Source organism: Schizophyllum commune (genome assembly GCF_000143185.2).
Source record: "Schizophyllum commune H4-8 unplaced genomic scaffold SCHCOscaffold_2, whole genome shotgun sequence".
Taxonomy (NCBI): Eukaryota; Fungi; Basidiomycota; class Agaricomycetes; order Agaricales; family Schizophyllaceae; genus Schizophyllum; species Schizophyllum commune.
The window spans coordinates 1,270,464-1,297,590 of NW_026089539.1; the positions used below are offsets into that span (position 1 = coordinate 1,270,464).

At 55.7% G+C, this 27,127-nt stretch overlaps 12 protein-coding genes across 12 annotated transcripts; 7 read left to right on the plus strand and 5 right to left on the minus strand.

Annotated features, from left to right (window-relative positions):
* Nucleotides 1-58: 58 nt before the first annotated feature.
* Nucleotides 59-1,381, minus strand: SCHCODRAFT_02528500 (uncharacterized protein). Its single transcript, XM_050343534.1, has 4 exons — nucleotides 968-1,381; nucleotides 802-918; nucleotides 544-752; nucleotides 59-487 (listed from the first exon to the last, which is right to left on the minus strand). Exons 1-4 carry the CDS (start codon nucleotides 1,325-1,327, stop codon nucleotides 250-252), a joined length of 924 nt encoding a protein of 307 aa, XP_050202146.1. The 5' UTR covers nucleotides 1,328-1,381; the 3' UTR covers nucleotides 59-249.
* A 2,368-nt stretch (nucleotides 1,382-3,749) lies between these two features.
* Nucleotides 3,750-5,644, plus strand: SCHCODRAFT_02149810 (uncharacterized protein). Its single transcript, XM_003038781.2, has 4 exons — nucleotides 3,750-3,798; nucleotides 4,012-4,370; nucleotides 4,436-5,095; nucleotides 5,147-5,644. Exons 2-4 carry the CDS (start codon nucleotides 4,110-4,112, stop codon nucleotides 5,222-5,224), a joined length of 999 nt encoding a protein of 332 aa, XP_003038827.2. The 5' UTR covers nucleotides 3,750-3,798; nucleotides 4,012-4,109; the 3' UTR covers nucleotides 5,225-5,644.
* Nucleotides 5,645-5,656: 12 nt separating this feature from the next.
* Nucleotides 5,657-6,715, plus strand: SCHCODRAFT_02610305 (uncharacterized protein). Its single transcript, XM_003038780.3, has 5 exons — nucleotides 5,657-5,840; nucleotides 5,887-5,997; nucleotides 6,045-6,392; nucleotides 6,442-6,525; nucleotides 6,581-6,715. Exons 1-5 carry the CDS (start codon nucleotides 5,781-5,783, stop codon nucleotides 6,605-6,607), a joined length of 630 nt encoding a protein of 209 aa, XP_003038826.1. The 5' UTR covers nucleotides 5,657-5,780; the 3' UTR covers nucleotides 6,608-6,715.
* A 312-nt stretch (nucleotides 6,716-7,027) lies between these two features.
* Nucleotides 7,028-8,187, plus strand: SCHCODRAFT_048473 (putative nucleoside-diphosphate-sugar epimerase; the record flags this gene model as incomplete). Its single annotated transcript, XM_003038779.1, has 4 exons — nucleotides 7,028-7,561; nucleotides 7,613-7,790; nucleotides 7,844-7,992; nucleotides 8,044-8,187. The coding sequence occupies 4 exons, from the start codon at nucleotides 7,028-7,030 to the stop codon at nucleotides 8,185-8,187; spliced, it is 1,005 nt and encodes a 334-aa protein (XP_003038825.1).
* A 259-nt stretch (nucleotides 8,188-8,446) lies between these two features.
* On the plus strand, nucleotides 8,447-9,602 carry SCHCODRAFT_0241481 (uncharacterized protein; the record flags this gene model as incomplete). The annotated part of the gene is made up of 6 exons (XM_050342519.1): nucleotides 8,447-8,980; nucleotides 9,035-9,053; nucleotides 9,109-9,149; nucleotides 9,201-9,281; nucleotides 9,339-9,491; nucleotides 9,543-9,602. 6 exons carry the CDS (start codon nucleotides 8,447-8,449, stop codon nucleotides 9,600-9,602), a joined length of 888 nt encoding a protein of 295 aa, XP_050202147.1.
* A 461-nt stretch (nucleotides 9,603-10,063) lies between these two features.
* On the plus strand, nucleotides 10,064-14,175 carry SCHCODRAFT_073589 (DNA-dependent RNA polymerase II second largest subunit). The gene is made up of 8 exons (XM_003038777.1): nucleotides 10,064-10,561; nucleotides 10,612-10,902; nucleotides 10,955-11,464; nucleotides 11,515-12,465; nucleotides 12,515-13,722; nucleotides 13,775-13,802; nucleotides 13,854-13,990; nucleotides 14,055-14,175. The coding sequence occupies exons 1-8, from the start codon at nucleotides 10,091-10,093 to the stop codon at nucleotides 14,071-14,073; spliced, it is 3,615 nt and encodes a 1,204-aa protein (XP_003038823.1). The 5' UTR covers nucleotides 10,064-10,090; the 3' UTR covers nucleotides 14,074-14,175.
* Nucleotides 14,176-14,267: 92 nt separating this feature from the next.
* Nucleotides 14,268-16,737, minus strand: SCHCODRAFT_02662772 (uncharacterized protein; the record flags this gene model as incomplete). The annotated part of the gene is made up of 12 exons (XM_050346517.1): nucleotides 14,268-14,737; nucleotides 14,792-14,938; nucleotides 14,990-15,118; nucleotides 15,169-15,375; nucleotides 15,439-15,493; nucleotides 15,548-15,640; nucleotides 15,704-15,900; nucleotides 15,977-16,085; nucleotides 16,132-16,329; nucleotides 16,387-16,455; nucleotides 16,507-16,544; nucleotides 16,596-16,737. The coding sequence occupies 12 exons, from the start codon at nucleotides 16,735-16,737 to the stop codon at nucleotides 14,268-14,270; spliced, it is 1,854 nt and encodes a 617-aa protein (XP_050202148.1).
* Nucleotides 16,738-16,867: 130 nt separating this feature from the next.
* Nucleotides 16,868-18,161, plus strand: SCHCODRAFT_02610320 (mitotic spindle checkpoint HORMA domain-containing protein). The gene is made up of 8 exons (XM_050344419.1): nucleotides 16,868-16,916; nucleotides 16,967-16,993; nucleotides 17,151-17,314; nucleotides 17,402-17,517; nucleotides 17,570-17,673; nucleotides 17,728-17,795; nucleotides 17,846-17,953; nucleotides 18,010-18,161. The coding sequence occupies exons 1-8, from the start codon at nucleotides 16,883-16,885 to the stop codon at nucleotides 18,073-18,075; spliced, it is 687 nt and encodes a 228-aa protein (XP_050202149.1). The 5' UTR covers nucleotides 16,868-16,882; the 3' UTR covers nucleotides 18,076-18,161.
* Nucleotides 18,162-18,175: 14 nt separating this feature from the next.
* Nucleotides 18,176-20,275, minus strand: SCHCODRAFT_02610321 (uncharacterized protein). Its single transcript, XM_003037447.2, has 9 exons — nucleotides 19,989-20,275; nucleotides 19,808-19,943; nucleotides 19,705-19,759; nucleotides 19,565-19,652; nucleotides 19,303-19,516; nucleotides 19,099-19,229; nucleotides 18,743-19,045; nucleotides 18,523-18,675; nucleotides 18,176-18,433 (listed from the first exon to the last, which is right to left on the minus strand). The coding sequence occupies exons 1-9, from the start codon at nucleotides 20,244-20,246 to the stop codon at nucleotides 18,374-18,376; spliced, it is 1,398 nt and encodes a 465-aa protein (XP_003037493.1). The 5' UTR covers nucleotides 20,247-20,275; the 3' UTR covers nucleotides 18,176-18,373.
* Nucleotides 20,276-20,307: 32 nt separating this feature from the next.
* SCHCODRAFT_02744149 (uncharacterized protein) lies at nucleotides 20,308-21,946 on the minus strand. The gene is made up of 2 exons (XM_003037446.2): nucleotides 21,547-21,946; nucleotides 20,308-21,495 (listed from the first exon to the last, which is right to left on the minus strand). The coding sequence occupies exons 1-2, from the start codon at nucleotides 21,868-21,870 to the stop codon at nucleotides 20,476-20,478; spliced, it is 1,344 nt and encodes a 447-aa protein (XP_003037492.1). The 5' UTR covers nucleotides 21,871-21,946; the 3' UTR covers nucleotides 20,308-20,475.
* A 122-nt stretch (nucleotides 21,947-22,068) lies between these two features.
* On the plus strand, nucleotides 22,069-23,240 carry SCHCODRAFT_073583 (uncharacterized protein). The gene is made up of 4 exons (XM_003038775.1): nucleotides 22,069-22,173; nucleotides 22,233-22,470; nucleotides 22,525-22,709; nucleotides 22,786-23,240. Exons 1-4 carry the CDS (start codon nucleotides 22,085-22,087, stop codon nucleotides 23,051-23,053), a joined length of 780 nt encoding a protein of 259 aa, XP_003038821.1. The 5' UTR covers nucleotides 22,069-22,084; the 3' UTR covers nucleotides 23,054-23,240.
* On the minus strand, nucleotides 23,211-26,883 carry SCHCODRAFT_0255656 (putative fungal-specific transcription factor with Gal4 and fungal trans domain; the record flags this gene model as incomplete). The annotated part of the gene is made up of 13 exons (XM_050343717.1): nucleotides 23,211-23,526; nucleotides 23,576-24,435; nucleotides 24,489-24,721; nucleotides 24,781-25,061; nucleotides 25,110-25,178; nucleotides 25,234-25,394; nucleotides 25,444-25,522; nucleotides 25,584-25,968; nucleotides 26,021-26,339; nucleotides 26,390-26,444; nucleotides 26,498-26,517; nucleotides 26,573-26,661; nucleotides 26,772-26,883. The coding sequence occupies 13 exons, from the start codon at nucleotides 26,881-26,883 to the stop codon at nucleotides 23,343-23,345; spliced, it is 2,847 nt and encodes a 948-aa protein (XP_050202150.1). The 3' UTR covers nucleotides 23,211-23,342.
* Between the last annotated feature and the right edge of the window lie 244 nt (nucleotides 26,884-27,127).

A 27,127-nucleotide genomic window follows, 5' to 3' on the forward strand; every position in this document is an offset into this window, starting at 1 on the left:
AGTATGTAGTGGCAAGGTGACCGTTGAACGAACTTACATCGCAGTCTCTCTTCGTCGCGTCCTTTCTTGTTCCTCCCTCGGGAGCTTGGATAGACAGCAAGGGATGCTCTATACAGGAATAGGCGATACGGGTGTATCGAAGTCGTACTATAGCTAGTAGTCTTTGCGGCTAAAGTAGGAAAAGATTGCAAGAGAATGTGGGCGTAGTAAACCATGCGTTGTAATGTAAGTTCTGTTATGGGTAAGCACTCACGTATCAAGCGTATGCTGGACGATGACCGTGATCTTTTGACCCGGAAAGTACGTATGCGAGTCATCCTCGGCCACACGAATGGAGACCACACCACCGCAATCCTTGGAAGGAACAGCGTTGGCCTGAGGGGCAGCGGGAACAACATCTGCTGTCCGTTGCGCCCAACACTGGCATCGGTACTTTGCGAAATAGAATGTGCGCTGCGGATCCACCTTCGTGTGGTAATGCTTAAGACTAAGTCGGCGAGTCAGCACCGGCCTTGCTCAGCGACGCGAGATGAAGATCTTTACCTGAACGATAGGCCTTCGACCTTGCGCAACTCGCTTGCAATCTCCTCGACACGCCTCTTGTGATCGTGTTCGACGTCGATGATCGAGTAGAAAGCCCGGAAGTTCGCATGCGAAGACTTCAAGAGCGTCTGGCGAAGCTCATCATGCAGGTCCTCTTTCGTCTGACACTCGGAGAAAGGTATCCGGTGGGAGCCAAGTTTCTGCGCAATCTCAGAGGGACTCAGTAAAGCGACTGACGACACGACGAAGAAAGCCTACCCCTGCAGTCTTCGGGTCGTGGTCTACCACTGGCTTATCCTTGGCTTTGGTCACCTTGGATTGGCCTATGAAGGTTGGTCTTTTCTTCATACGACGCCCATCGCGGGAGATTTCTATCTGTGACCTGGTTAGAAATGTAAGCCCGAAGCGGCAGCTCTGAACGCACGGAATACGCCGACGTGCACTCAAAGTCTTGTTCTCCAGTCACAGGATTCCTGATCATTTTCCAAGTAGACACTTCTGAGGAGCAATTTGACGACCGTTTATTGGTGGCGGATGTCGACGTAGACGCGCCCAGAGGTGGCATACTTCCAGAAGAGCTGGCTCTTGCAGCCTGCGCTTTCGCGCGTGCTTTCTCGGTCTTTCTTTTCTGGTACTCGCGACCATTCGCTCTGCATATTGCGCACCTCACATAAGGAAGATGCGGTTCGACCAGACGAGTACACTGAGAGCATTTGCGGGGTGCCGGGTCGGCTGGCGGGGCGTCAGGCATCGGTACGTCCGTTGAATCTGGATTCGGCTCCATGGTCTTAGCAGCTCGAACCCGCCAGTTGGACTTGAGTGAACTGCGTGATGACAGTAGAGGAAATGGTAATGACGATCGGTCACCAAGCGCGCTTGACGCGTATTGTCACCAATCAGGTGACTGTGACATTATGCTGCTGACTTGTCAATTTCTCCGAAACAGCTCTTTCTTCGTCCCATCACGTCGTCTGTGCCCTGCATCGAAAGAGCGCGCTTCACACTGAGTTCATTCATTCTGTGATTCTTTCTGTGTCCCCCGCATCAAACGGAATGCCTCTCTTCAAGCAACAACACCTTAAGCCCCCAGCAAGTAAGTCGCCATCGGCGCTTGTATTGCGTCGCGGGCGGGTGGGTATCCCCATATCTACAGTGCGACTCGCCACCTCACTGACACGTGCCTATCTCTATGAAGGAATTTTGATACGATTTTTTGGACATTTTCTGAGGCGTAAAACCGACCAAAAGAACGCGTTTTACGCTGAGAACGAAAAATGCCCCGAAAAATCGAATATTTTTCACTTTTTCGGGCTCGAAGATGAAAAGTTGGGGGTGAGTTTTTCGGCTTCTGGCGGCTGGGAAGGGTGCGCTGGGCTTATCGCTGGCCGAGTAATACTGGTATGAAACATTATCTACCGAGGACCACCACGAAATGCGCTTACACAGGACCCTGGTCGGCTCGAATTTCTGAGCATAGCGGTGCAGCTGCTTTGAGGTCAGCTGGAGACCTCAACAGGTGTCAAAAGACTTCCCAAGTACTATCTTGATGTCTAACGGCAGTCTTCTTACCTGAGCAAGTTGTCAGTGCCCTTCGGCCACCCGCGCTCTCGGCAAGTCCCGGCCGTCCCATGCCAGCTCGAGCGAACCGGGCCCCCGCACTCTTTGCGTGGACCATAGGTCCTGTATATCGTCGCTAGATAGTATATATGTGCTGGGCCAGCCCTGAAGATCAGCTGAACGCCCACCAAAAGCGAAAAACATGTATAAATAGCCAGAAAATGAATATAAATATTCATTTTCCATAGAATTTACGGTCCCTTTTTCACTTTTCGGAGGAGCCAAAAACAAAAAGTTGACCTACGGCTTAGATATTTCAGCAGGTGGTGCGGAAAGGTACTGCTAGGCTATTCGTGATGTTTCCGACCACTCTGCTAACATAGGGGAAACGTCTTGTGCGATTTGGTCGAAAATGATGGTCCCACCCAAAAAGGCAGTCGAGAAGTCGCGACTCGCACTGTATGCCAGCAAGGTCGTTCACTTCCTCCGGAGGGATTTCCCGACATTCGAATAGCTCTACGACTAGCCTCTGTCGAAGAGGTCTCATGAGATGGCCTTGTGAGCATCGATGCCTTATCACTAACATCTATAATGAAGTCTGTCCTTCGGATTCGGGGAGTGGCGAGTACCTTGGTACTTCTTCCTCGGATGGACGGCGAGCGTGCCGACACCAACATACGAATAGCTCCTGGATAGGCAATGGATCAACAAGGGACCCTTCGCAATGGTGGTTAGATCCGCATCTGCTTCTTCAATGTCCGGTGGTCCTAAGTCGGCGCGTCTGCCTCGTGCTTGCTCATCTCGGGCTCATCGTCGACTCGAGCTATGGCGAAGACAGATCTAGAACCTTATCCTCGTCGATCTCGTATCGTCGCGCTGCGTAGAATCTGGTCAGTGAATGCATTAGTCGTTGCAGCGCCACCAGCACGTACCCTCACAATACAGGATAGACACTATTGCCTCAACGAAGGCGGCACATAAGACGTCTTCATGTCTTCCGCATTCAGCGCAGGGCCTGGGTATGTTCGTCCCATGTTGTGGGTCCATTATCGTGAGCGCATCATCCGGTGGGAATTGATGTGACACGTGTTGTGATCGACGTGGAGGCAGCGATCCTCAAGCGGTCTTTGCGATGCCAGGTCGTCTACAGACCCTCTGTCAATGTCAGCAATCAGGAACTAAGCTGGACGACGGGAACGCAAGAGATAGCAGCGCAGATATCTGCCATGGCCCACGCGTCTTGCGGTTCGCGGGAGTGACAGGAGACGATCAGCACGATGAGTTTGCCGCGCGTTTTGCTCAGCACCATGATCATGTTCGTGACTGCGCCCTTCGTCAGTCACTCCAATGGCTCTCCACCGGCGCTCGAAATATGCGTCAGTCGCTACCGATAAACTTTCCCCATTTATTCTGGGCGGGCGGTAGTGCGATGCTCCCTGCATCCTTCCTCCCAGCGACACGTCCTGTCAGTGGAGGCTTGACCGCTGCCCCAGTCAGCCAGTGCGAAATTCCGCTCCGCCTCATGAATTTAGCGATGCTCATGGCCACCACACCTTCAGCACGATCCCCTCGCGCTCGGAAGTCCCGTGCCCAGGCCTGAGTGTCCGACAAGTATCCTTTTACCTTCAGGATATCGTTTCAGACGCCACTCTGCCACACCCGATCGTCAAGCAGTCGCGCAACTGAGCGTCTTCAGACGTAAGTGCTCCCTAGCCCTTGCGTACTTTAACAGCCTGGCTTCTCGCTTCGACGCTGCGACCCAAGCTGTCTTCAGCTGTCATTTGACCACATACCCAACTCCGATATTCGCGTTCAGCCTAGCCTCCTGCTGGGTCCCCTTCTATCGATATCGATACCCTTATACCCCTCTGGACAATCCATCAGAACCGCCGTCTCACATCTTCCTCACAGCCGGGCTTGTTCGTTGTCTTTGCAAATACGGACTACACGAGGCTCAACATGAGTCTGGCCAGGAAGTGAGTCGTGTAGATTCATGTGGTGGTCGATGAATGTTTGCTGATTGCGGTTGCCCGGAACGTGCCCTCTTTTGTCATCTCATGGCCGTCTCTACCCTGCTTCCTCGTACGTACCTTGATAGTCTCCTGGACGGCTGCCCCACGCCCTCCTCGTGTACGCCAACCTCTTCCTCTTCAACCGCCACCATCGCAGCCTTCACCACTCAAGCCACCCTCGATACTTCCCCTCCCAATATGTGCCAGTCCACCGAGTGCAACACCCTCGATCGCATAGCAGTTATCGAACGCGCCTTCGTGAGTATACAGTTGCCACCTGTGTGGGGAAGTGATTTGATGGAACGTGACACGCGACCATATAGTGCTCGAACTACTCGTGCTGCAACCTTGTCCTGGCCGACCTCCATGAACTACTCGAGCACTTTGAAGAGCAACATGTCACCGTCGCGAAGGCGGGGGGAAAGTCGCCGAAACGGGGGAAGGGTAGCCCACGCATCCGCCCCGCGCCACTGCAGCCGCTCCGTGTGCCTACGCCACCCCTCACCCCAGGCAGCACGTCTTCCGCCTCCTCATCCTCCTCTACGCCGTCATGCTCGGAGCCCCCCTCGCCAACCTCCTCACTATTCCCCGTCTTCCCTACCGTTATCTCGCCGGACGACTTCGACCCATTCTCGCTGTCGCTGTTCAGCGCGCCGTATGCGCCGCGCGACATCCTCGACGACCTCCCACTAGCGCCCGTGCACGAGGCAACAAAACCTCCCGTGCAACCTCTGCTCCCGGCGTTGCCAATAGAACAGCCTCGACCTGCCGCATCGATGCCGTCAGCCGTAAAGCCAACCGTGGTCGTACGACCGACCGAGAGGCCCGCCCCGACTTCACACCCCGTCCGCCGAGAACACGCGGCGCAAGCACGCGTTCAAGCCGAGCCCTACACAGTCCCACGAAAGCCGACGACTAGCAAGGACGCCCGACGCAGTGGGGGTCGCCGTCGCACCTCGCGTGTTCGCGCATTCAAATGTCCGGTACGTACAAAACTCAGCCGTCGCTCCACTCCGCGTCTGACCCTCTCACAGAGACCGGGATGCTGTAAGGTGAGCTGCCACAGGGTGCCACTCTCACCACCGTGTTTAACCTCGTGCAGACTTACTTGAACCCCAATGGCCTCAAATACCACCTCGAGAAGGGTACTTGCAAGTTCGAGTTTGACGAGGGATCATCGGAATATGCTACTGGCTCAGGTTCTGAGCAATCGTTCGAGCCTTCGACAGACAATTATCGCGGCGTTGCACCTCCAGACTCGCCCGATTCTACATTGGAATCGCCATCGGCGTCTGTGGTCGACTCCATAGTCTCGATTGACCGGGACTTTAGCGTCTTCGTATGAGGGGAGGATAGTCGATGGGATAGGGGAAACTCTATACGTCGTCCGCTAGTAGTTCTGTATACCGAGACCGCGATGGGTCCCCAAAAGTAAAATGTGACGACGCAGTATTATTGTATTAGGCATTGTATTTACTCACCGATATCATGGGTCTTTACTGGAACGTGTTGTGACTTCTGTGATTATCTCGTAGCGCGGCGGTGACTGCGAAGGCGAGAAGCGCGGAGGTAGGTCGAACAAAGGGAGGGTGAGAGCGCGATGGGATGGCAGGGGATAGCCTCCCCAGATTTGATCGAGCGCACGCGCGCCTATTCCTCCGAACGGTCATGTCGACAAGTCCGACCCTCGCGACTGAGCAGCTCCTGGAGCTTTTGATGCAACTCAAGGTGGGTATACCAGTCTACAGTATATTCTGGCGCTCAGAGTGAACAGAAAACCACGCCAGACGCCGCACGACAAATCCTCAATGCTCAGCCGCAGATCGCGTATGCGCTCATCACGCTCATGGTATCTATGAATGCTATAGATATAGATGTTTTCCAGGTGAGTGCTTTGTTGGTCCCTACTTTCTTACCTGACACTGAATACAGAGAACCTTGACAAGCCTTGGCCCGTCTGGCACCGGAGCGCCGGGACCAGCACCAGCACCCGTTCCCCCAGTTGCCAGCGCCATACCTCCATACGTCCAGCCTCAGGCGGATTACCGCACGCCTACCCCTCCGACCTCATATCCCCCTCAATCACAATCCTACGCGAACGGTCAAGGCCGCTATGCAGGGTCTTCCTCATACCCGCCTGCCCATACCCCCACACCTACGCAGGCGTACGGTGGAGGATACGGAGGCTATCAACAGCCTGCTCCCCCTCAAGCTCCTCCATCGAACCCTGCCGCCGCCAGTGTAGCCACCATGCTGGCGTCCATACCCGACGATCAAAAGGTACGTCCTTCCCAAACTGCAGACGCCAGATGTTCACACATCCCCTCAGGCGCTGGTCGTGCAACTCCTTTCACTTACCCCGGAGCAAATTGCCGCCCTCCCACCAGCTGAGAGGACGAATGTGATACAGCTCGTGAGTTTACCGCTATACGGCTTTCGCACGCATCTGATGCACCTTTGTTCTCTAGCGGACTACGCTTGGTCTTCCGATGTGATGTCGCGCTTGCTTTGCACCTTGCTATCTGTGGTCTCCTGTTCCTTTATCTCGCTGTATTTGTATGGGCCTGTCTGCTGGCATGGGAATCAAGGTGCTTGCTTTCGTCTCAAAGGCGCGATGTTCTCGTACGGGTTATTTGTGTCAAGAAAGCTGCATACGTTTGCAGACCTTTATTAATTCGCGTGGTTCAAGGCACGGCTGCTTGTTGCTCGTGGACAAGTTCTGGCCCGGACACGGAAGCGAACTCGAAGGCGTCGCGTCCATTGTTCTTTTGGCACCGACGTCATGGTCGCGTGCTAGGAGATAGCCTACTGACCGGCGGCACACGATCGCAGACGACGCGAAGACTGTACTCGTCGGCAACGCCCACCTCTGCTCACCAGTATCGCCTCTCTAACCGTCAACATCGCCGCCCAACATGTCTACGGGAAAGGCAGTCATATGCGGAGCGGGTTTCCTAGGTGCATGCTATGCGCGCATATACGTTCTGTTTCCTGACAACCCACAAGGTACCCATATTGCACGCGCTGTCTCTGCAACTCGCCCAGTCCAGGGTATCTCGAGGTCCGCAGACAAGCTTGACGCGACTCTGCGCCCACTCATCTTGACGGACAAACTGCTTCCGTCCAGAGCAGCCGACATCAGAAAGATTGACACGCTCAGACCCATCTTCAAGGATGCCAGTGTTGTCGTGTCCCTGGTTGGTATCCTCAACGAGACGTGGGAGCAGTTCGAAGAGATCCATGTACAGGGTGCATGCAATGTCGCGCAAGTCGCGCACGACGTCGGCGCAAAGCTTATCCACATCAGCGCCATTGGCGCCGATGAGAATAGCCCTATCCTCTACGCCAAGTCGAAGGGGTTGGGCGAGCGCGCCGTCCTCAGAGTCTGTCCCGACGCGACCATCATACGACCGAGCTTGGTCTTTGGTCCTGAAGATTCATTCTTCAATGTGTGTATCCCTCTTAGACCTGGCGCAAACTCGACGCTCACCTTTCATCAGCGCTTCGCCACTCTATCCAAGTACCTCCCCTTCCTTCCTGCATTCGGGGGTGGAACAGCCAGATTTCAGCCTGTGTATGTGGACGACATTGCCAAGGCAATCGAGATCATCTCCAGGCGCAATCGCGGCATGGACACTCGTGTGGCAGGAAAGATCTTCGAGGCGGGTGGACCAGAAAGTGAGCAACTCGGCTTGCCTTGCGCACAATATTGACACTTACTCCCTCGCAAGTCTTTACCTGGCGGGAAATTATGGAGCTTGTCCTCAAGTATAGTGGCCGAACGCGCCCTGTCATTAGTCTGCCATTCGCTTTGGGCAAGATGCAGGGTGCGGTGCTCGAGCAACTGCCAGAGAACCTCTTTACGGTCACTAGAGATCAGGTAAGATCTATCGTCGTTCTGTAGAACCCCACTTCTAATAGCTTCTTGCAGGTAGAGACGCTCAGGTACGACAACATCGTCAAAGATACATCGACATGCCCAGCGTCGTCTTTCTCGGACCTGCTGGCCACGCAAAGGCACAAGCTGACGAGCGTCCATGAGGTAGTGCCGAAGTACCTTGGGCAATATCAGTGAGTACTGGACAACTAGAGGTCGTCATATGTACCCGTAAGGGCGACAATGTGTATTGTTACGAATTTACCTGGCATCATGAGCGGGAAGTGGAGGTTGAGGGGGGATATGTGGCGCGGAACCCCCGGCCCGACTCTGGCACCTCGACCATGACATCACCTGAACCTCAGGTACTATTAGTATTACTTATGCCAGCCGCGACCCACTGCGCCTTGTATTCGACCTCTGCCTGCTCCTCTTCTTCCTCATCCACGTCGCAGATATGCCTTTCAGAAGAAGCATCCCGCAGAACTTGCTGAACAACCTCATGGAGGAGCTCAACCGCATCGAGCCGGGTGCGGAGTTCCATGGCTCGCTTCCCAAGATCTCGTCCAACAATGGCAAAGACTACTTCGCCAAGGTGGGATCCCCCTCTGAGGCGGAACAGTTTGAGGGGGAGGCGCAGAGCTTGCTGGCGCTGAGTGAAGGGTGTCCTGAGCTAGTGCCGAGGGTCTTTGCTCACGGTGTCACTGATGGGCGGCCGTACTTCGTGTCGGAGTACAAGAATATCGGATCGTTAACGGAGGGGGCGGGCATTCGCCTTGGGGAGCTGATGGGGACGAAGTTGCATCGACACACTAGTCCGAATGGGCAGTTTGGCTTCGAGGTACCGACATACTGTGGGGCGACGAGAATGAGGAATGGATGGTTCCCGTCTTGGGAGGAGCTGTTCAGTGACAAGATTGGGGAGTTGTTGGACGCGTTGAAGGGACAGCGCTTTGGGGAGCTGGTCAGCAAGGGGGAGCAAGTGCGCAAGACGTGAGCTCTTTGTTTGGAGTCTTGGAGCCTGCGCTGAGCTCGTCTACTCAGCGTGATCCCGAAGCTTCTTGGTGAGTGTACAACACCATATGTGGCAACACCGTTATTCACGGACGATCTTAGGCCCTCTGAAGATCGAGCCAGTGATCCTGCATGGTGATCTATGGGTAAGCCGTCGGGCCGGTCAAGGTTCGTGTTACAGGCGTCCTAATATCCAGAGCGGGAACGCTGGCACGGATAGAAACACGGGGGAACCAGCGATCTTCGATCCGTCGTCTTTTTATGGCCACAATGAATTTGAGTGAGTAAAATAAGGACAGTCATCAAGTTAATCAACGTACTGAAGTCCATTCAGCCTTGCCATTGCGCGAGTGTTTGGCGGCTTCCCTCGCTCATTTTATACGACGTACCACAAGCATTTCCCGAAGGCGGAGCCTGTAGACCAGTACGAGTTGCGGATGGAGCTGTACGAGATGTTCCACTATCTCAATCACACGGTGCTTTTCGGGGTAAGTGGCCTCAGCTGCAGAGGTGATGTCCTCTGAATCTAGTCCTTGCAGGGAGGATATGCGTCCAGCGCACTATCAAAGATGAACACGCTACTGAAGGCGAAGCTGTAAACATGTTGAAGAGTGATTGCAGAGAAGCCCATGTATCGTTCCAAAACAATTATACACGAACATATGTAGCAATACACGCAGATATAGACAATTGTGAAGGTCCAACGAGCTTTGTAAGGTCAATTATGGCAAGGTTGAACTTGATGTGACAAGTGGGTCCAATTCGGAGTCAGCCGAGAGCACGTGGCAACTCGCACCGACGTCCGACCGGGTTTGTCAACACAAACAAATCGAGGACCTTGTTCTCGACGCTCACGTTCCCGGTGGTGGCAAACGTCTTCGGCTTCGCATAATCATCAGACTGCTTGCTGCCCCCTTTCCCCGCTGGTACAACTCAGGACAGGATCCATTTGGAACAGAGAACCGGGCATAAATGAGCCAAGGTACCTTGCCATAAGCACGACGCGTCCACGATGATATTGACACCTTTACCTTGAGCGTACGACTACTCGCAGGATGCCTACTCTCAAGATGCGTACACGAATGACATGCCGATGGAGTACGAGGACGAGGACGACAACAGTATAACGCAAGAAGACTGTTGGACCGTCATCTCCAGTTTCTTCGATGAGAAGGGCCTTGTGCGACAGCAGCTCGACTCTTTCGACGAGTTCATTCAGAACACGATGCAAGAGCTCGTGGACGAGAACCCGGAACTCATCCTGGACCAGGCCGAGCAGCATACTGGACACAACTTCGATCAGAGCAAGCGCTTTGAGATCCAGTTCGGCCAAATCTACCTTTCGAGACCAACGATCACCGAAGCGGATGGCTCAGTCGTCCCAGTCTTCCCCCAAGAGGCCCGCTTGCGCAACCTCACATATGCTGCACCGCTGTACATTGAAATGCGCCAGAAGACTTTGCATGCCACGGACGAGTTGGACGAGGCGGGTGAACCCATTTGGAGGACTGTGAAGGAGGACGAAGGCAATGCGGTTCAAAAGGTCCACATCGGCAAGGTGCGTTTTCAGCGTCATGACTGCATATTTCCGGTGCTGATACCTTGCAGGTACCGATCATGTTGCGTTCTGCGTTCTGCATTCTCAACAAGCTGAGCGACCAAGAAATATACGACCTCAATGAGTGCCCCTACGACTCCGGAGGATACTTCATCATCAACGGGTCGGAGAAGGTCTTGATTGCGCAGGAGCGCATGGCCACAAACCATGTCTATGTCTTCGCCAAAGCTCAGCCCTCCCCCATCAACTTCTTGGCCGAGATCCGTAGTGCCGTGGAGAAGGGTGGCAAGACGATCAGTCAGTTCCAAGTGAAGATGTTCCACCGGACGAAGGAGCGGTCGGTACGTGGTCCCTCTATTCTTTCATTATACGAGTTGCTGACTTCAAAGGAAGATGGGCAATGTCATCAAGGCTACCATTCCCTATATCAAGGTTGACATCCCGATCTGGGTCGTCTTCCGCGCCTTAAACGTCATTTCCGACCGTGACATCCTCGACCACATCTGCTACGAGAGCACCGATCCGCAGATGCTCGAGTTGCTCAAGCCGTGTATTGACGACGGTTTCGTCATCCAGGAGCGCGAGGTCGCCTTGGACTTCATCGGCAACCGTGGTACAACAACCGGCCTTAACCGCGAGCGCAGAGTGCGGTATGCGCAGGAGATCCTGCAGAAGGAACTATTGCCGCACGTCTCCATGGCCGAGGGTTCGGAGTCCAAGAAGGCCTACTTCTTCGGCTACATGGTTCACCGACTTTTGCTTGCCGCCCTTGAGCGCAGAGAGTTGGATGACCGTGATCACTTCGGCAAGAAGCGTCTTGACTTGGCAGGCCCGCTGCTTGCTGGTCTCTTCCGTATGCTCTTCAGGAAGATGACGAAGGATGTTTACCGCTACTTGCAGAAGGTATGTAGTCGCTATCGACACGCTCTGAGACGATGCTCACCAGACATCAGTGTGTCGAGTCCAACAAGGACTTCAACCTTAACCTCGCGATCAAGCATCACACGATCTCGCAGGGCTTGAAGTACTCTCTCGCCACCGGCAACTGGGGTGACCAGAAGAAGGCTGGCGCGGCGAAGGCCGGTGTCTCCCAGGTGTTGAATCGTTACACATACGCGTCCACGTTGTCCCATCTTCGTCGTTGCAACACGCCACTCGGACGAGAGGGCAAGATCGCAAAGCCTCGTCAACTGCACAACACTCATTGGGGTATGGTCTGCCCTGCCGAGACCCCCGAAGGACAGGCTTGCGGTCTCGTCAAGAACCTCTCGCTCATGGCTTGTATCTCGGTCGGCTCCATCTCTGCGCCCGTCATCGACTTCTTGCAGGAGTGGAATTTGGAGAGCTTGGAGGAGAACGCGCGCTCGTCGGAGGCGACCTTCACCAAGGTCTTCGTCAACGGTGTCTGGATGGGTGTCCACCGCGACCCGGCAAAGCTCGTCGAGACTATCCGCCGACTGCGCAGAAAGGACGACATCAGCCAGGAGGTTTCCGTCGTCCGGGATATCCGCGAGAAGGAATTGCGCGTGTACACCGACGCAGGTCGTGTATGTCGCCCGCTCTTTATCGTCGAAAACCAGTCTCTGCTGCTTGAGAAGCACCATGTGCACGCTCTGACGCAAGGCGCGAAGTGGGACTCGTTGGTAAAGCAGGGTATCATCGAACTGCTGGATGCGGAGGAAGAAGAGACCGTCATGATTGCCATGACGCCCGAGGACCTGGAGAACTCGAGGATGACACCGGAGGAGCGCGCCGCTCAGCAGGCCGAGGAGGAAGTCGACATGACTGCCACGAAGGTCGCGCACACAATGGCGAATACGCACACCTGGACGCATTGCGAGATTCACCCCAGCATGATTCTCGGTATCTGCGCCAGTATCATTCCCTTCCCCGATCACAACCAGGTACGTATCTCCATCAGAAGGCTGCCGCTACATCGCTGACGCCTCTTAGTCGCCTCGTAACACCTACCAATCTGCTATGGGTAAACAAGCCATGGGTATCTTCCTCACGAACTTCATCCTCCGCATGGACACCATGGCGAACATCCTCTACTACCCGCAAAAGCCACTTGCGACGACGCGCTCCATGGAGTACCTGAAGTTCAGAGAACTTCCTGCTGGCCAGAACGCCATTGTCGCTATCCTGTGCTACAGTGGCTACAACCAGGAAGATTCCGTCATCATGAACCAGAGCTCCATCGACCGTGGTCTCTTCCGTAGTATCTACTACAGAGGGTACACGGACATGGAGAAGAAAAGCGTCGGCATGATGCCTACGGAGGAGTTCGAGAAGCCCTCGCGCGACAACACCCTCCGCATGAAGCACGGCACGTACGACAAACTCGAGGACGATGGCTTGATTGCACCGGGCACGGGCGTCAACGGCGAGGATATCATCATTGGCAAGACGGCACCCATCCCGCCCGACAGCGAAGAGCTCGGCCAGCGGACGAAGAACCACACTCGCCGTGATGTCTCGACACCGTTGAAGAGCACGGAAAGCGGTATCATCGACCAGGTTTTGCTCACGACGAACGAGGATGGCAAAAAGCTCATCCGCGTCCGCGTCCGCTCGACTCGTATCCCACAGATCGGCGACAAGTTCGCCTCGCGTCATGGTCAGAAGGGTACCATCGGTATCACCTACCGCCAGGAGGACATGCCGTTCACCGCACAGGGTATTGTCCCCGATATCGTCATCAACCCGCACGCCATTCCCTCGCGTATGACTATTGGCCACTTGGTCGAGTGTCTGCTGTCGAAGGTCGCGACCCTTATCGGCAACGAGGGCGACGCGACGCCGTTCACGGACCTCACGGTCGAGGCGGTGTCGAAGAGCCTCGCGGCGAAGGGCTTCCAGCAGCGTGGGCTCGAGGTCATGTACCACGGGCACACGGGGCGGAAGCTGCAGGCGCAGGTGTATCTGGGCCCGACCTACTACCAACGTCTCAAGCACATGGTGGACGACAAGATCCACTCGCGCGCGAGAGGGCCGGTGCAGATCTTGACGCGCCAGCCGGTGGAGGGTCGTAGTCGTGACGGTGGTCTGCGTTTCGGAGAGATGGAGCGCGATTGTATGATCTCGCACGGTATTGCTGGGTTCTTAAAGGAGCGGCTGTTCGACGCATCGGATGCGTACCGACTGCATGTTTGCGATATGTGAGTGCAAGTGGCCTTATTCTCGCCTATCAGCTTCTGACTTGACTTGCAGCTGTGGTCTCACTGCTATTGCGAACTTGGTAAGCGAGCTGTGTCTGACGATAATGGAAGAAGACTGACTTTCTCTCCAGAAAAAGCAAAGCTTCGAATGCCGTGCATGTAAGAACAAGACCGCATGCTCGCAGCTGTACATCCCCTACGCCGCGAAGCTGCTCTTCCAGGAGCTGCAGGCCATGAACATCGCGCCACGGTTATACACCACCTCGACGTGCGTTCGCCCCCTTTTTGCTGCCTTTTTTTTTTTGCTAACCTTGCCCTTCTTTACTTTCCAGTGGCCGCATACGGGACTGATCTACCTTTCGCTCTGCTGTTGTCTTGTTGTCATTACTCAGTACTATTTGTATACTATACACCGCATAAATACCAGCGACAAAGCATACTGCATTTTCTGTGAGTCCGTGCGGGGTGCGGTAAAGGAGTAAGCGAGTGCAAAGCGGAGAGAGCGACGGTGAGAGCATATGTACACAGGGTCGGACGATGACGCTCTAGTCATCGCGGTCGCGCATCAGGCCCTGCCGTTCCTCTCCCCTCCCTTGCTCGCCGCTCAAGCGCTCCGTATGCCCCCGCTTCTTCGGGGTCTTATCATCGTCTTCATCATCCTCGTCCCCGATCTCGAACACCACCGCGTCCTCGCCGACCACAGGACCGGGCGCGCCCCTGCTCGCCCCGCCAACGAGCGTCGCCTCATCGTCGTCTCTCCTCCTACCTCGATGCCCGTCCTCGTCGTCATCGTCCTCCCCGTGCGCGCGGCCGTAGCCACGGCGCTCGAGGGCCTCGAGGTCGTAGTCCTCTGCGTCCTCCTCGTCCTGGGCGAGCTCTTCGGACATAGCGAGGCGGCGGTTGTGCTCGGAGGGACGCCAGAGGTATGAGATGGCGGCGAAGGCGACGAGGTAGAGGAGTGCGAGCCAGCCGTCGAGGAGCCACCAGCGGGAGCGCCAGGATTTGGCGGAGTAATCTGGATGAGTGTTAGGTTATGATTCACAAGGAAGGAAAGGAGAATGAAGCTTACCTTCTGCCAAGCGCCCTGAGAACGAGAACGACGAGACCACAAAGAATATGATGATCACAACAACAGCGCCGAGCAAGATCCTGTGCAACAACTCGAACATGTGGAGCTTATAACGCTGCTTGCGTGCACGGAGCTCGTTGATGGTGCCTAAGGGTTGTGGTGAGTGCGGAGTGAGCGATATAGACAAGTCAGACTAACCGTTCAGCGCATACATGATCCATAGCAAGAACCCGCTCAGTGTAAACGCAAGCGGAATGACGAACAAGAGCAGCACGAGCGCCGACGCGGACTCGAGCTCAAGCTCGACGATACCTATGGCGTAAAGGACTGTAGCGATGAGTCAGCACTTCACTGACAACATGGAGTAAACCACTCACTCCCAAACACGAAATGCGCTCCCGCCAAAATCTGGCACTTCAGCATCGTGCGGCCCAAGCTCTCCCTCACGACGCTGAGGCCGAGCGAGACGACGAGCAGCATGAAGAACGACATGGAGTTGCGCGCAGCGTCGAGGATGGCGACGACGATGAGAAAGATGGTCGACGACGTGCCACGCCCGTGGGCGTTGAGGTAGCGATAGTAAGCTGAGGGGGGGCAAAGTCAGTATATGGCTGAAAACAAGAGAAGGGTAGGCGAGAGCCACGTACCCCAGCTAGCAAGCATCTCGATGACGATGAGACCGATGAGCGAGGATAGGTAGTACTGTGTAGGTATAGTCAATTATAGATGGCAGGGTATGAGAAGCGGTGGGCTTACTTGAATCGGCAAGAGCTCTGTCCTATGCTTGTAGCACAACCAGCCCCAAACACCAGCGAAGGCGAGGTAGACGAGGAACATGGCGAAGTAGAACTGCAGAATGGATTCCGGGCTTAGCAAAGTGTATATATTCAAAAGAAAAGAGGATGTACATACGTTAACCTTCGGATAATCCGCTGCAGGCAGTTTGCCGTCGAATTTGTTGCGGAAGAGCACGGTTCCCTTGTAGGAGGGGTGGTATGGGACGTCGGTCTCGTCGTCTTGGCGTGAGATGAAGTTGGCATCTTGGCGAGCCTCAAGTGATCGAATATCGGCTGAGGTCTGCGAAGATTGGACGGAAATGGGGACGATGGCTGAGGGGAGTCCATTTGAGTACCTCCGTCACTCGCGCGACCGCGAGAAGCGTGGAACCCAAGGAGATCTACGCACCGACGCAATAATAGCCCGTGTTGCGGACGATGTATTGGATGGGATCGGTGTACGTGTACAATCCGCTCGGGCTCGAATTCTCTTGCCTCAACGCCAAATCGCGTTCGGACTGCGGACAGTAAGCGTGCGACTGAATGGGTGAAGAGGGTACCAACAGATTGTTCGGGCGATGTATCGGAGGACGAGGATGAGCCCTCAGAGGTTGTTGAACCTGGAAGCTGCACGCGCGCGGACCAGAAACTGGTGTCCGAGATGTTCTTGCCCTCGGGAAGGTCGATGATGAATCTGCCGAGCTGGTCTGTCGTGCAGAAGCCGGCGAGGGCGGCGTTGGAGGTGCAGACGTAGGTTTTCTGCTATGCGAGGGTTGGCGATGAGCGGGGGGAAGGAATGAAGGTATGCAAGCTGCTCACGGGGAGGTAGTCCTCGGTGACGGATGTCTCTACTCCGAGGTACTGCCAGTCCGCCCACTCGTAGATGACCTGGCGTACGTGTAAGATGGAGATGTGGGGTTAAGATGTGAGATAGCGCACCATGGCGACCTGTCCTTGCGAGGATCCATCGAATGTCACTGCGACTCGTTCACTACGCGTTCAGACTCGGTAGATCCACGCGCACGCACCGTTGATGAAGGTGTCCTTGCCACCCCACATGCCGCTACATATCTGGCGCGAGTAGTCCGTGTCCTGGAAGTCGACCTCGTATGCGAGGGCGCCGAGCGCGCCTGCCAGCCAGGGCAGCGCGTACTTGGTGAGCGCGCGCATGAGGGGGAAATGAGAGATGGGTGCTTGGCTCGACGCCGCGCCTGCGGCTCACTCGGCGCGGCTGCCGGCACTTCCCGCCATTACGCACCTCCGTCCTCGGCCCGGCCGTCTTGACTTCAACAACCATCTTACCTTTTTGAGCAGTATGTCGGAGAGCCCAGCGACTCTGACCTTCAATCGTGCGGTAGACTACCTCTCATCCTTGATGAAGTAGTAACAAATTCCATAGAAACCGTCAAGGGCATATGCGAATTCTGTGAGTGGCATATCCATTGTTGGCCGCCTCCTACCTTCATACCTCCCTCTGCTCATTTCTCCTTCCGAATATCTCCTCCACATGTCCTCGTATTTTTTGGATACCTATATGTGTCTGCGCATCTAGCTTCGCTTTACTTATACCGTCTGGATTGCAGTGGAAGTCGCCATCCACACCATCCTCTACGTCCGACAAATATACCCCGCCGACCTCTTCGTGAGACGGAAGAAATATGATACCCCAGTATTCCAGTCAAGACATCCAGGCCTGAATGAGTACATATCTGGCGCCGTGAAGGCGGTGGGAGAAGAGCTGGTTCAGGTGAGTTGCCACGAATTCGCCACCATTGACTATCTAGTCCACCGAAGAATGTACGCAAACTATCCCATGGGAACTAAATATATGCAGGGTACGGTAGCCAAGGTCGTCGTAGTGATCAAGGACAAAGAGGATGCGCCGCTTGAACGCTTTGTCTTCGCCCTGGAAAGTATGATAGAGGTCGAGGCGTTCAATAAGGATACAAGGTCGGCCCATCCAACGCACGGCCTGTACGCTGGATACATTGACTGCGACTAGTGTCGTAGATGCAATGAAGCCCGCGATCCTCAGCCAATACTTCCGCTCCTTCCTCGTCAAGCTCAACATGATTGAGGCACAGCTTGGGCAGATGTACCTGAGAGGTACGCAACCTTATCGTCTTTTTTTCACCTCATCGAATAGCTTCATTCTCACAGACGATGTCTCTTTCGCCATCGTCCTCGAGTTGAAAGACGACCAAGCACCCACGGCGGCTGTGAACAAGGTCAGTAATTTGTGGCACACAACCCCGAGCTTTCAGTAACGTTCATGCAGGGTGACCCACCGCCATGGCTTCCGGCCGATGGCAGTCTCACTACTGCAGGCGCATCCGAGGAAGCGCAACTGCACGTCGTCCGGGCGGTAAATACAGGCATCATCAACGTGAGTGGCATCGTAAATCAGGAGCAAGGTCATTGTCGCCTGACACATCTTTCCAGCTGTCGCTCACCGTCCAGGAATCAGACATCAAGCTACGAAGAGAGAAAGAGCTTTACGACTCATGATGGCGAACTTGCCTCACTCGACTTCTTTGGACATTACACCTGGAACCTCCGTAACCATATCCGCAGCCTCTCGCTCACTTCTTGTCGTACCAACTCTCCATCCCATGTGTACATCGCGAATATATTAGACCGGCAACTTCAGTAAAGTAGTATACAGTACAGCGTCTCTGACTGCTTCTCGTCCCTAAGACCTCCAACCAACCATCTTGATGCCCCATCGCCTGGCTTGCCATCCGCCCCATCGCCTGGGCGCTATACTGCCTCTTCTCATGCCTGCGCGCAAAGCTCACACCTGCCCTCAAACATCCACCCGTATACGTTGCATAATGGGTATAATCCGCTCCCACTCTTCCATTGCCTGCATCGGGCGTAAGCATCGATACTTATGACGACTGCCTTCATCATCATTTGACCATGAAGTTCATGATCAGATGAAGCAATACTCACCGCCCGATAGAACTCAATTTGCCCATCCGCAAAGTCGCCGAGCGCCTCCTTCATCTCCGCCTCCTTCGCGTGCTGGAAGATGGTCTGTTCGCGGAGCGTCTCATCGCTGAAGGCGTCCGAGGTCTCGTGTGCGGTCGTGACGGCGTCTTGGAGCTGAAGAGGATGAGGGTTAGTTGGCAGGATCAAGCATGTAGTGGCGTTGCCACAAAGTCCAACCCACCTCCTTGATCTTCGCATCCAGCTTCTTCATCCTCTGCACCCTCGCCCTATCGTCATCCATCCCGCGCATCGCGTCCACCCGCTCCCTCAAGTACGCCCCAAGCCCCAGACCAGTGCTTCCAGCATGTCCGCTGATAACTGCAGACAGCCTATCGCGCTCGGCGGTGACGCCAGAAAGGTAGTCGGACAGCTCCTCAAAGTCGAGCTGCTTCTGGTCGCGGAGCTTCAAGACGGCGCGGTTGGCGTGCGAGTAAGAGAGGAGGGCATGGAGGTGGTTGAGGAAGGGGTCCGTAGTTGTTTGGGTCTGAAGTAATTTTGAGCACAGGTAGGGTGACTTTTTGGTGAGCAAACACGCACCGTATGCCTCAACAACGCCGAAAACTCCAGGAGCGTATTCGAGAACTGATTCAGCGGCTCTGTAATCCCCGACTCCAAGAACCCCAGCCCCTGCACCGCGACCGCAAGATCATGGTAGTCCGAGGTGAGGTCTTCCGAGGATTCCGGGTCACCGTCTTTCAGCCTGAGGGCCACCGCCAGAAAAGCACACGCTAATCCACTCACCGCTGGTCCGCGTGCGCACGCGCGAGTAGAGGCGCTCCGTCGTCACGAGCCCGTCCTCGAAGCGGTCGACGCCCTCGCGGAGGGAGAGGAAGCGGTCGTCGGGCTTGCGGACGCGGGAGAAGGCGTTGAGGAGCGTGTCGGAGACGGAGTCGAGGAGGCCGGGCGTTGGCTCGGGGCCTGGGGGGTGCGCGACGTGTTGGTGCATGATGACGTGCTGGGGGGGGGGTGTTAGCGACGGCGGAGGAGCATAGGGTAGACGCACCCATTCTGTAGACTCGAAGAAGGCGCGGACGAGAGTTGCGCGCTGGAGGGTGGGGTGCCGGCCGATGCGTTGGAGGAAGAGGTTGAGGCTATGATGGCGTTAGTTAGCCAGGAAGTATATGCAGATATGGATGTGCGCACTCTTGTCTACGCCTCTCGATGAACTCGGGACTAAATCGATCGCCAGTGATGTACTCTGTCTACGCGTCAGCACACATCTCAGCCACACAGCCCCCACACTCACCCAACCGATGCTTGTCCGGCAACGGAGGGACGACCACCGCCGGGAAGTCCCTCACCAGATGGTTCCGCAAAAACACAAAATCCTGGAACCTCCTGCGCGCCGTCGGGTTCGGCGTGGAGAAGATGGGCAGGTTGGTCTGGGGTCGTTCAGAGGGGGTCAGCGCAGCAGCGGACGGTGCTACCTCTGCGGAGACGAGGTACGACACGTAGGCGTCCTTCGTCTCCGGGAGCTCCTTTACGGGGTCCTTCACGGACGCGACGAGGTAGCCCTCCCACTTGGGATCGTGCGGGCCGCCCTCGCTGCTGTCCGTGGACTGGCGGAAGCCAGGGCCCGCGGTAGCGGGGGACGTCGGCGCGGGTTGGTGGTCATAATCGTATTGCTGGGGTGCGGGAGGGGACTCCCAGGTGACGGAGTCGAATACGTCGTCTTCGCCGAGCATTGCTTTGGACAGGCGTCAGAGTAGGAGGCAACTCACCCTCTGCTCATCGTCACATCACACGCACACGAACTCGGTAACTGCCGACAGCTGCGCCGATAGGCGCTCTTCGGCGTGGGCTACGGTCCACAGAGCAACTGAATACACAGGAACCAGACAACGAGAGACATTGTACACAATGAACGTACGTAGAGGATTCGCTCTAGACTTGCGACAGACCCATTCATTACACCTAATCCCTATCCACTACCATTCCACCACGGCCCCTCCGGATCCTGTCCTCTAACGAGCCTCCGAACGCCTTCTTTGAGTCTGAGTTCAAGAAGCTCGCCATCCCCTGGTTCTTCTTCCGTGCCTCTTCGTCTGCAGCCAGCTCCGCCTTCTCCTTCTCAAGGAGCGCGGCGAGACGCTCCTGTCGCTCCTTCGACATGGTGTTGGCGTTGGAGGACATCGCAGCGAGGCGCGCAGCGCGGTCTGCGTCAAGCTTTGACGCGCTCGGGTTGCCAGCAGGTGGAGAGCGCCTGGGCGGAGAAGCTGCCCGGCGGTGTGACGAAGAGGCACGGCGTGGAGGAGGGGACCCGCGACGTGGCGAAGGCGGCCTACGCATGGGAGATGGCGAGCGACGCGAGCGCTTCGGCAGTGGCTCGCGGCCCACAACACTTTCGCTACGCTCGCGCTTGATGACACGGTCGCGGCGAGGAGACAGACTCCTGTTGCGACGTCCATACCTATCCTCCTCCGAAGACTCGTCCGAGCGGGGCCATTGCGGTCTGCGGTCGACAGCCTTACCCTTCCCTTTGTAGTCGGGCGAGACGCTGCGCCGGCGAGAGCCACGACGATCAGGGCTCGGGCTGTACCTCCCGCGCCTCGCGGGATAGCTCGAACGGCGGTCATCGCGGTAAGGGCTGGGTGAACGACGACGATAATCAGGAGAGCGACTCCGGCGACGGTCATCATCGTAGCTGCGCGAGTGAGAGCGACGATCCTTGTCATGATGGGAGTGCTTGCTCTCGTGCTTTAGCCGCTTCTTCTCTTCCTTCTCCCTCTTGCGCTCTGACTTGTCTTTCTTAACCTTAACGCCAGCGCGTTCCTGCATCTCGCGGAGACGGAGAGGATTGTTCATGAGGGCTTCGTAAGCAGCTTGCTCCTGCCTTTTGATGGCAAGCAGAGGGTCCTCGCGGATCTTGCTGGCGATGTCGCGTGCAGTGTTCGCATTCTGGACGGCGATGAAGTTCTTGTGAGCGGCGCCGAGCTACAAGGCTGTCAGCATCTTGTTGTATCATTTGTCGGATGAGGAACGCACCTTGTCATTCTCATCACCGATGAGGAGCTTATCCACGCGCTTCTTGCCCAGCAAGTAATCCTCCAGGTCGTTCGGATTCTGCGTGCTGCCCGCCGCTGGCGTCGCGTACATCCACTCCAGCTTTTCTTGTCGTTTCTTCCCCGTCTGTTCTTCCTGCATTCGCTGGAGCTCCTGCAGCTGCCGCTCCTCCTCCTTCTCCTTGCGCAGCTGGTCGAGTTTCTTCTTCTCCTCCAGCGCCTTCTTCTCCTCAAGCCACACCCGCTCCTGATTCTTCAGGAGGAGCGGGTGCCAGCTCTTCTTCATGTTCAAGTCTCCGCCACCCATCTTTGCTGGTTTCTGCCTGACAAAGGACTAAGGAGGAGGTGAAGTGGGACGATGACTGCGAGAGTCAAGGGGAGGTGAGCGTGATGTGCTGATGTAAGCACCTGATCCACAGCTCGGCATCATCGCTCCGATGTTCCGGACTGCCCACCGAGTGCGCGCCGCCCGCCTGCACCTCGCACTTCTTGCGTCCGTGCCCTCGCCCTCGCTGGGCAACATGTCACAGTCCCCCGTCAGCGACGACTATCATGAAAATGATCCTCTAAACCGCGATGCCGAAGCACCCATAGCCCCTCCTCAACCAGAGTCAGCACCTCGTCCCTCCCGTCTATCGCATTGACGCCCATTCCCCATGTCTTCACCAGGCCCACGCGCTCAATATATGCGCTCACCCGCAGCGAGATCACGCGCGGACTCGCGAACCGCTTTGTGCACTCGCGCACGTACATATTCCTATACCTCGGCATGGCAGCGTTGTCTGTCACCACAGTAGTCCTTAGCCTGGTGGACGAATGTCCAGGATTCCCATTCTACATCCTCGAGATCATCGTCAACTCGGCGATGATATTGGAAGTCGCGATACGATTTGTTGCATTTGGACGCGTGCGTGGTTTATGAGATCGAGTGCGCGTATGTGCATGCTCAGCGTCTATGCAGCAATTCTGGAAATCCCCCTTCAACGTGGTGGATCTCATCCTCACCATGTTCTGTGCCCTTACCCTCCTTGTCCTCGCCTTCTCTACATGCGGAAGCGGAAGCAAGGAAGAGGAGATCCTCGACACCCTTCTCCTAGTGGCGCGCAATGTCCTCCAGTTCAGTCGACTCGCTGCAGTGATGCGACAGTACGTGCACCATTTTGCAGCATTTACCACCCTTGCCCTTCTCCGACATTGTTCTCAACTCATCTCTTTTTGCCAGATCCGGCCAGTCTATCTTCGCGCGCCCCAAACCCATCGACATCAACGCCGCCCGACGAGCCGGCTACACCGGTCTCGACATCGACATGGACAGCGACGATGATGGCGACGAAGAGCTCGGGCGCCCTCTCGTTCGCAACCCAGTTGTCTTCGACGCCGACTCGAACGGCGCAGACAGACGACCGCCACCAAAAACGATGACCCCTATGCCGATGCTGGCAAACTCGGGCCCGCCGGACGATGAGGATATGTGGGCAGGGTTGGGATAGACAGAGAGGGTTACTGTGTGCATAATGGAACCTAGGACCGGTATACAGAGCCCATATTCAAAGTAACTTATCAACACGCGTATTTTCTGCCTTGATCACTGCTGTGTACTTGACTAAACTACTTCGTCTTCGTCTCTTGTGCCCGCCGCCAGGATATTAGGAGCGGTGTAATTCATTGATATTACAGAAGGATTTACGCTAGGAATACAGCAGGGTGACTCGAACGACTGATAAATACCTCGAAAGCGTTGATCAACTATTGCGATTGTCCACGGTCTTGTTCTAATGCTCAGCGTGATGGATCGAATGACGGGTACGATGGATTGCCCATGTAGAAGTTGCTCCCATCCTGGATACTGGAGGGGAACACTACTGTGTCCTCCCCGCCCACCTGCTGGACTACGGGCTGGCCACTCTGGTCGTTGTTGGCGACCTCGGCCAATCCAGCGAGGTAGGTCACCCAATCGTTGGGGCTGGGGGGAGTCAGTGAACTGCTTCGACCCGGCAACGAAGAGCACTTACTCGAAAGCAGGCGGCACTGACTGCCAGATCGTCATACCGTCTGGGTCAAGCTGGTTCGCCTCGCCCATCCCAGGACTGCCCGTAAAGCCCGTCGACGCCATCTCCCCGAACGAGCCCCACCCAGGCGGCGAGTCGAAGCTAGCGCCCGCATCCATGCTCGAGGTCGTCGAGTGCATGCTGCCGCGTCCGCCCAGTGAGTCCATACTCCCTATCGAATCCATGCTACCGCGGGGTGCCGTCGAATCCATGCTCGCATGTCTGGCCGAGCCCATGCTCGTGCCGGCCATTCCACTTGAGCCGGATGTCGGAGACGAGAACCAATTGCCCGTCCCTGACACAGCGGGAGGCGCATCGCATGCCCCCGCCGGGTAGCCGAGCTGGTCCGGAGTGAGGGCGCTGTACATCGTCGATGCAGAGAGGCCGTTCTGCATCGGTGGCGGAGGACCAACACCTGAGTGGTGCATCGGTCCCACGCATATGTCCACAGGACCCTGGGCGAACTGCGATGGACCCATGGCTTGCGCGCTCAGCTTGGGATCGCTGCGCGGGTGTACCCTGTCGTACCCGATCTCGTCGTGCTTTGTATGATGATTGGGATTTGGCCGTTCGGAGGAAGCGTCGTCTGCACCGTCGCGCGTGCGTTTGCCAAGTTGCGAGTTCGGGAGCTCCCCGATGGAGCATAGCTCATCGAGGACGTCCCAGGTACGGCCAGCAGTGACCCAGCGATCTTCCATGCTCTTCAGGTAGTCCATGAGGAGATGAACGTCCTTGAGCTCCTTGAGCTGATCTCGTGGGGACCGAGGCTTGACGCGCGTCCACATGCTGACGAGCAAGACGATGGCGGACACAGAAGCAGCAAACTGGAAAGGCAATTGAGTTCTGGCTCATGAAAAGGGGCAAGGAAATTGCGAACCATGACATACGGCAAACCAGCGCCTGTCTTCCGCTTCTGCTGGTCCAAAATATGTGCACACGCTCGGGCTGCCGTAGTGCAGATGGTCAACGAAGGGAAGGACGGATTTGCCGCTAGTGGATGCGCAGTGATGAACGGGCGATGGATGAGAATCTGCGTTTGCCGGGAGGAACAATGCAGGAACACCGCCTGGTTCATTAGCTGGTGGTCTTGTTGTTCGGGATCCCATTGCACTATTTCGCTAGGTATTTAGTAAGCGAGTTCGGAAGCGTCAACGGAAAGATGTACGCACAATACCGCGGCATCTCGTCCATCCACTGATTGAGTGCAGAATCGAGTTCCTGGACGAAGTCGCGTTCCCAACCTTCACCCATGAATTTCTTCAGGAAGCCGTACTTATTCGTGCCATAAATCGTCCGGATGGCGACCTCGGTTATTCGGGATAGCTTGATGTACTGGATGAAGCATGCAACCTTTGAAGGCTTGTCTGCAGGCTGCTTCCATGACTCTTCTGGCCGTTCGGGATTGTACCAGTACTCGTCGTCGACGTCCATGGGATAACGGATATCAAAGCTACGAATCGTTTGAGCCAGATGAATTTCTGAGATGGAGTCGACGTACTCTTCGTCCGGCATGGCGCAGTTTCGACCGAGTATCGAGCTCAAATTCCTATCCAATGCTACGAGGACCCTAGCTTCTGTCAGCACCGTCTCCTTCACGTGAAATTCATTTAAGAGGTGCACACCAAGCAGCCCGGTTCCATAGTTCGTCCACAATGGTGGGAATCTTCTTCCTTGTCCGCCGATGCGCGCCCACGTCCTGAATGTACCGTATGGCGACCCCAATGCGCGTCCAGATATGCTGCGTCATCAAGTTCGACGACGCAAGCATGAATAAAATCGATAGCTGCCAATCAGTCAGCCGCGGTTATCCGGCTGCTAACCGAGGCACTCACGCAATACGACTGAATCTCCTGCAGGCTAGGCGCGCCAAAAATCGGTCTGCGCGTCTTTTCCGCTTGGGTGAACCATTTCCTGTGAGTAAAGAAAGATGCTGTCAGTCAATCGATAGCGCAGACATTCTCCTCCGGCGTACCATCCTCCGGAATGGCTATCCATGTCGTATTCTTCGGAAAGCACCCTCGGATCTTCCGAGTATCGGGCGCCCAAAGCGCACACGCAGAGAACAATCGCGCCGAAGTCGTGGTCGGTGTGATGTCGGCCGTTGCGTAGGCCCTCCTCGAAGCTTGGTCTGTGGAGGACGGGGAAGTAGAGGTGCACGTTGTTGAAGAAGAGGTCGATGAGTGTGCGCATAAGATCCTCCTCTGGAAATTCGTATTCCACCGATTCAGTGGAGAGAAGTGCACATTCCCATGGTCGCGCGCTCCAGTACCTGGAGCGACGTCCATTCAAGAAGGTGGCAGGGACCCTGTAGGGCTCGTCTGGTTGCTTCTTCAGGCTGATGAGCTTCAACACGAGGTCTGACAAAGGGTCAATTCTCCGGAGATTTCGGGAGAGAAAGAAATGTCTTACGCGCCGTGCTACTCTTGCCCAAAAATCGGTTGAATATTGAGGTGTTCAGTTGGACGTGCCGGAAGCGTTCAATGATATCCTCGTCCTGTGGGTTGTACTCGCCACGCTCAAACTCGATGGAGCCTGGTATGGCCGGTCCCTCTACGCCTTCTCCGTCCTTGGGATCCTCGTGGCGGTGCCGGGTACCCGTACGTATCATTGCGCGCGCCATGTCGCGCATTTGCTCTTGGGTTATGCTTGGGGTATGGGGTGAGCTGGGTCTGGTGGAACTCATAGTCATCGGGCTTTCGCCTTCTTCGTTGGCCGATAGTTGTTCCCGCTGAGTCATTAAATCAGTAGAGGGGAAGACAGATTATGTTAAGAACGTACACGTTCGAGCTGAGCTTCGAGCTCTTCGATGCGCCGTTCTAATGCCTCCACGTAGCTAGGGAGAATGTGAGCGACATAGGGGAAAATTCAAGGCCGTGCCACACTTACGTCTTGCTGATAACTTGCCTCTACCCGCGATGAATGAGCACTAGTGCCCAATTGAAACAAGCATCGAGAACGCACCTTGGCTGTGTCGTGGTATGTGCACTTGAGGTTGTTTATGGTACAATTCGAGCACGACTTGCGCGCAATTTGATCTCCATCGCCTGGTCAAGATTTAGCGAGGGTGATTGCTCATTCAGATCTGCCACTGCTCACATCGACCTGGGGGATACGACGAACGTAAGCACACAGCCAGTGTCGAGACAGACGGCCTACGCACTCTTCCGTCTTCTACAGAAATCGCAAGCTCTGTCCGATTTCCGTTTCCTGTGTTCCAGTTGTTGTTCGAGGGTCTGCTGGGATTCCCCCGCAGGTGTCTCGTGTGGTGACATGATCTGTCAGCTCGCAGGAAGAGGGGCGATAGTGCAGCGCGCGCCAGGAGGTTCAGAGCTCTCGATATTCCCGCATATATATGCAGAACGCGGTCAGAATGCGAGACCAAGGCTGTTGGGGGGAGGTGCCATGGGGGGATGATCGTCCTCGGCAAGACATACGTATAGGCGCCGGCCAAGCCGAACTAACGGACCGAGGTGCCGTTCGACTCACGGTGACTGAACTGTGCGTTGTTCGACTTCC

What these genes read in the sequence shown, in the direction of transcription:
- SCHCODRAFT_073583 (XM_003038775.1), top strand. Translation starts at nt 22,085, where the DNA reads ATGTCACAGTCCCCCGTCAGCGACGACTATCATGAAAATGATCCTCTA. An exon ending in ATAGCCCCTCCTCAACCAGA is followed by an intron (nt 22,174 to 22,232) that starts GTCAGCACCTCG and finishes TGTCTTCACCAG; the next exon opens with GCCCACGCGCTCAATATATG. An exon ending in GATTTGTTGCATTTGGACGC is followed by an intron (nt 22,471 to 22,524) that starts GTGCGTGGTTTA and finishes GCGTCTATGCAG; the next exon opens with CAATTCTGGAAATCCCCCTT.
- SCHCODRAFT_073589 (XM_003038777.1), top strand. Translation starts at nt 10,091, where the DNA reads ATGCCGATGGAGTACGAGGACGAGGACGACAACAGTATAACGCAAGAA. An exon ending in CCTTCCCCGATCACAACCAG is followed by an intron (nt 12,466 to 12,514) that starts GTACGTATCTCC and finishes GACGCCTCTTAG; the next exon opens with TCGCCTCGTAACACCTACCA. An exon ending in CGACTGCATGTTTGCGATAT is followed by an intron (nt 13,723 to 13,774) that starts GTGAGTGCAAGT and finishes CTTGACTTGCAG; the next exon opens with CTGTGGTCTCACTGCTATTG.
- SCHCODRAFT_02744149 (XM_003037446.2), bottom strand. Translation starts at nt 21,870, where the DNA reads ATGGGTGGCGGAGACTTGAACATGAAGAAGAGCTGGCACCCGCTCCTC. An exon ending in TCGGTGATGAGAATGACAAG is followed by an intron (nt 21,496 to 21,546) that starts GTGCGTTCCTCA and finishes ACAGCCTTGTAG; the next exon opens with CTCGGCGCCGCTCACAAGAA.
- SCHCODRAFT_02149810 (XM_003038781.2), top strand. Translation starts at nt 4,110, where the DNA reads ATGTTTGCTGATTGCGGTTGCCCGGAACGTGCCCTCTTTTGTCATCTC. An exon ending in CAGTTATCGAACGCGCCTTC is followed by an intron (nt 4,371 to 4,435) that starts GTGAGTATACAG and finishes GCGACCATATAG; the next exon opens with TGCTCGAACTACTCGTGCTG. An exon ending in TTCGCGCATTCAAATGTCCG is followed by an intron (nt 5,096 to 5,146) that starts GTACGTACAAAA and finishes ACCCTCTCACAG; the next exon opens with AGACCGGGATGCTGTAAGGT.
- SCHCODRAFT_02610321 (XM_003037447.2), bottom strand. Translation starts at nt 20,246, where the DNA reads ATGCTCGGCGAAGACGACGTATTCGACTCCGTCACCTGGGAGTCCCCT. An exon ending in GCCGGACAAGCATCGGTTGG is followed by an intron (nt 19,760 to 19,807) that starts GTGAGTGTGGGG and finishes ACGCGTAGACAG; the next exon opens with AGTACATCACTGGCGATCGA. An exon ending in TCTTCGAGTCTACAGAATGG is followed by an intron (nt 19,517 to 19,564) that starts GTGCGTCTACCC and finishes CCCCCCCCCCAG; the next exon opens with CACGTCATCATGCACCAACA.
- SCHCODRAFT_02610305 (XM_003038780.3), top strand. Translation starts at nt 5,781, where the DNA reads ATGTCGACAAGTCCGACCCTCGCGACTGAGCAGCTCCTGGAGCTTTTG. An exon ending in AGCTTTTGATGCAACTCAAG is followed by an intron (nt 5,841 to 5,886) that starts GTGGGTATACCA and finishes CAGAGTGAACAG; the next exon opens with AAAACCACGCCAGACGCCGC. An exon ending in TAGATATAGATGTTTTCCAG is followed by an intron (nt 5,998 to 6,044) that starts GTGAGTGCTTTG and finishes CACTGAATACAG; the next exon opens with AGAACCTTGACAAGCCTTGG.
- SCHCODRAFT_02610320 (XM_050344419.1), top strand. Translation starts at nt 16,883, where the DNA reads ATGTCGGAGAGCCCAGCGACTCTGACCTTCAATC. An exon ending in TGGGAGAAGAGCTGGTTCAG is followed by an intron (nt 17,315 to 17,401) that starts GTGAGTTGCCAC and finishes AAATATATGCAG; the next exon opens with GGTACGGTAGCCAAGGTCGT. An exon ending in CCACGGCGGCTGTGAACAAG is followed by an intron (nt 17,796 to 17,845) that starts GTCAGTAATTTG and finishes ACGTTCATGCAG; the next exon opens with GGTGACCCACCGCCATGGCT.
- SCHCODRAFT_02528500 (XM_050343534.1), bottom strand. Translation starts at nt 1,327, where the DNA reads ATGGAGCCGAATCCAGATTCAACGGACGTACCGATGCCTGACGCCCCG. An exon ending in AGTGCACGTCGGCGTATTCC is followed by an intron (nt 919 to 967) that starts GTGCGTTCAGAG and finishes ACCAGGTCACAG; the next exon opens with ATAGAAATCTCCCGCGATGG. An exon ending in ACGACCCGAAGACTGCAGGG is followed by an intron (nt 753 to 801) that starts GTAGGCTTTCTT and finishes AGTCCCTCTGAG; the next exon opens with ATTGCGCAGAAACTTGGCTC.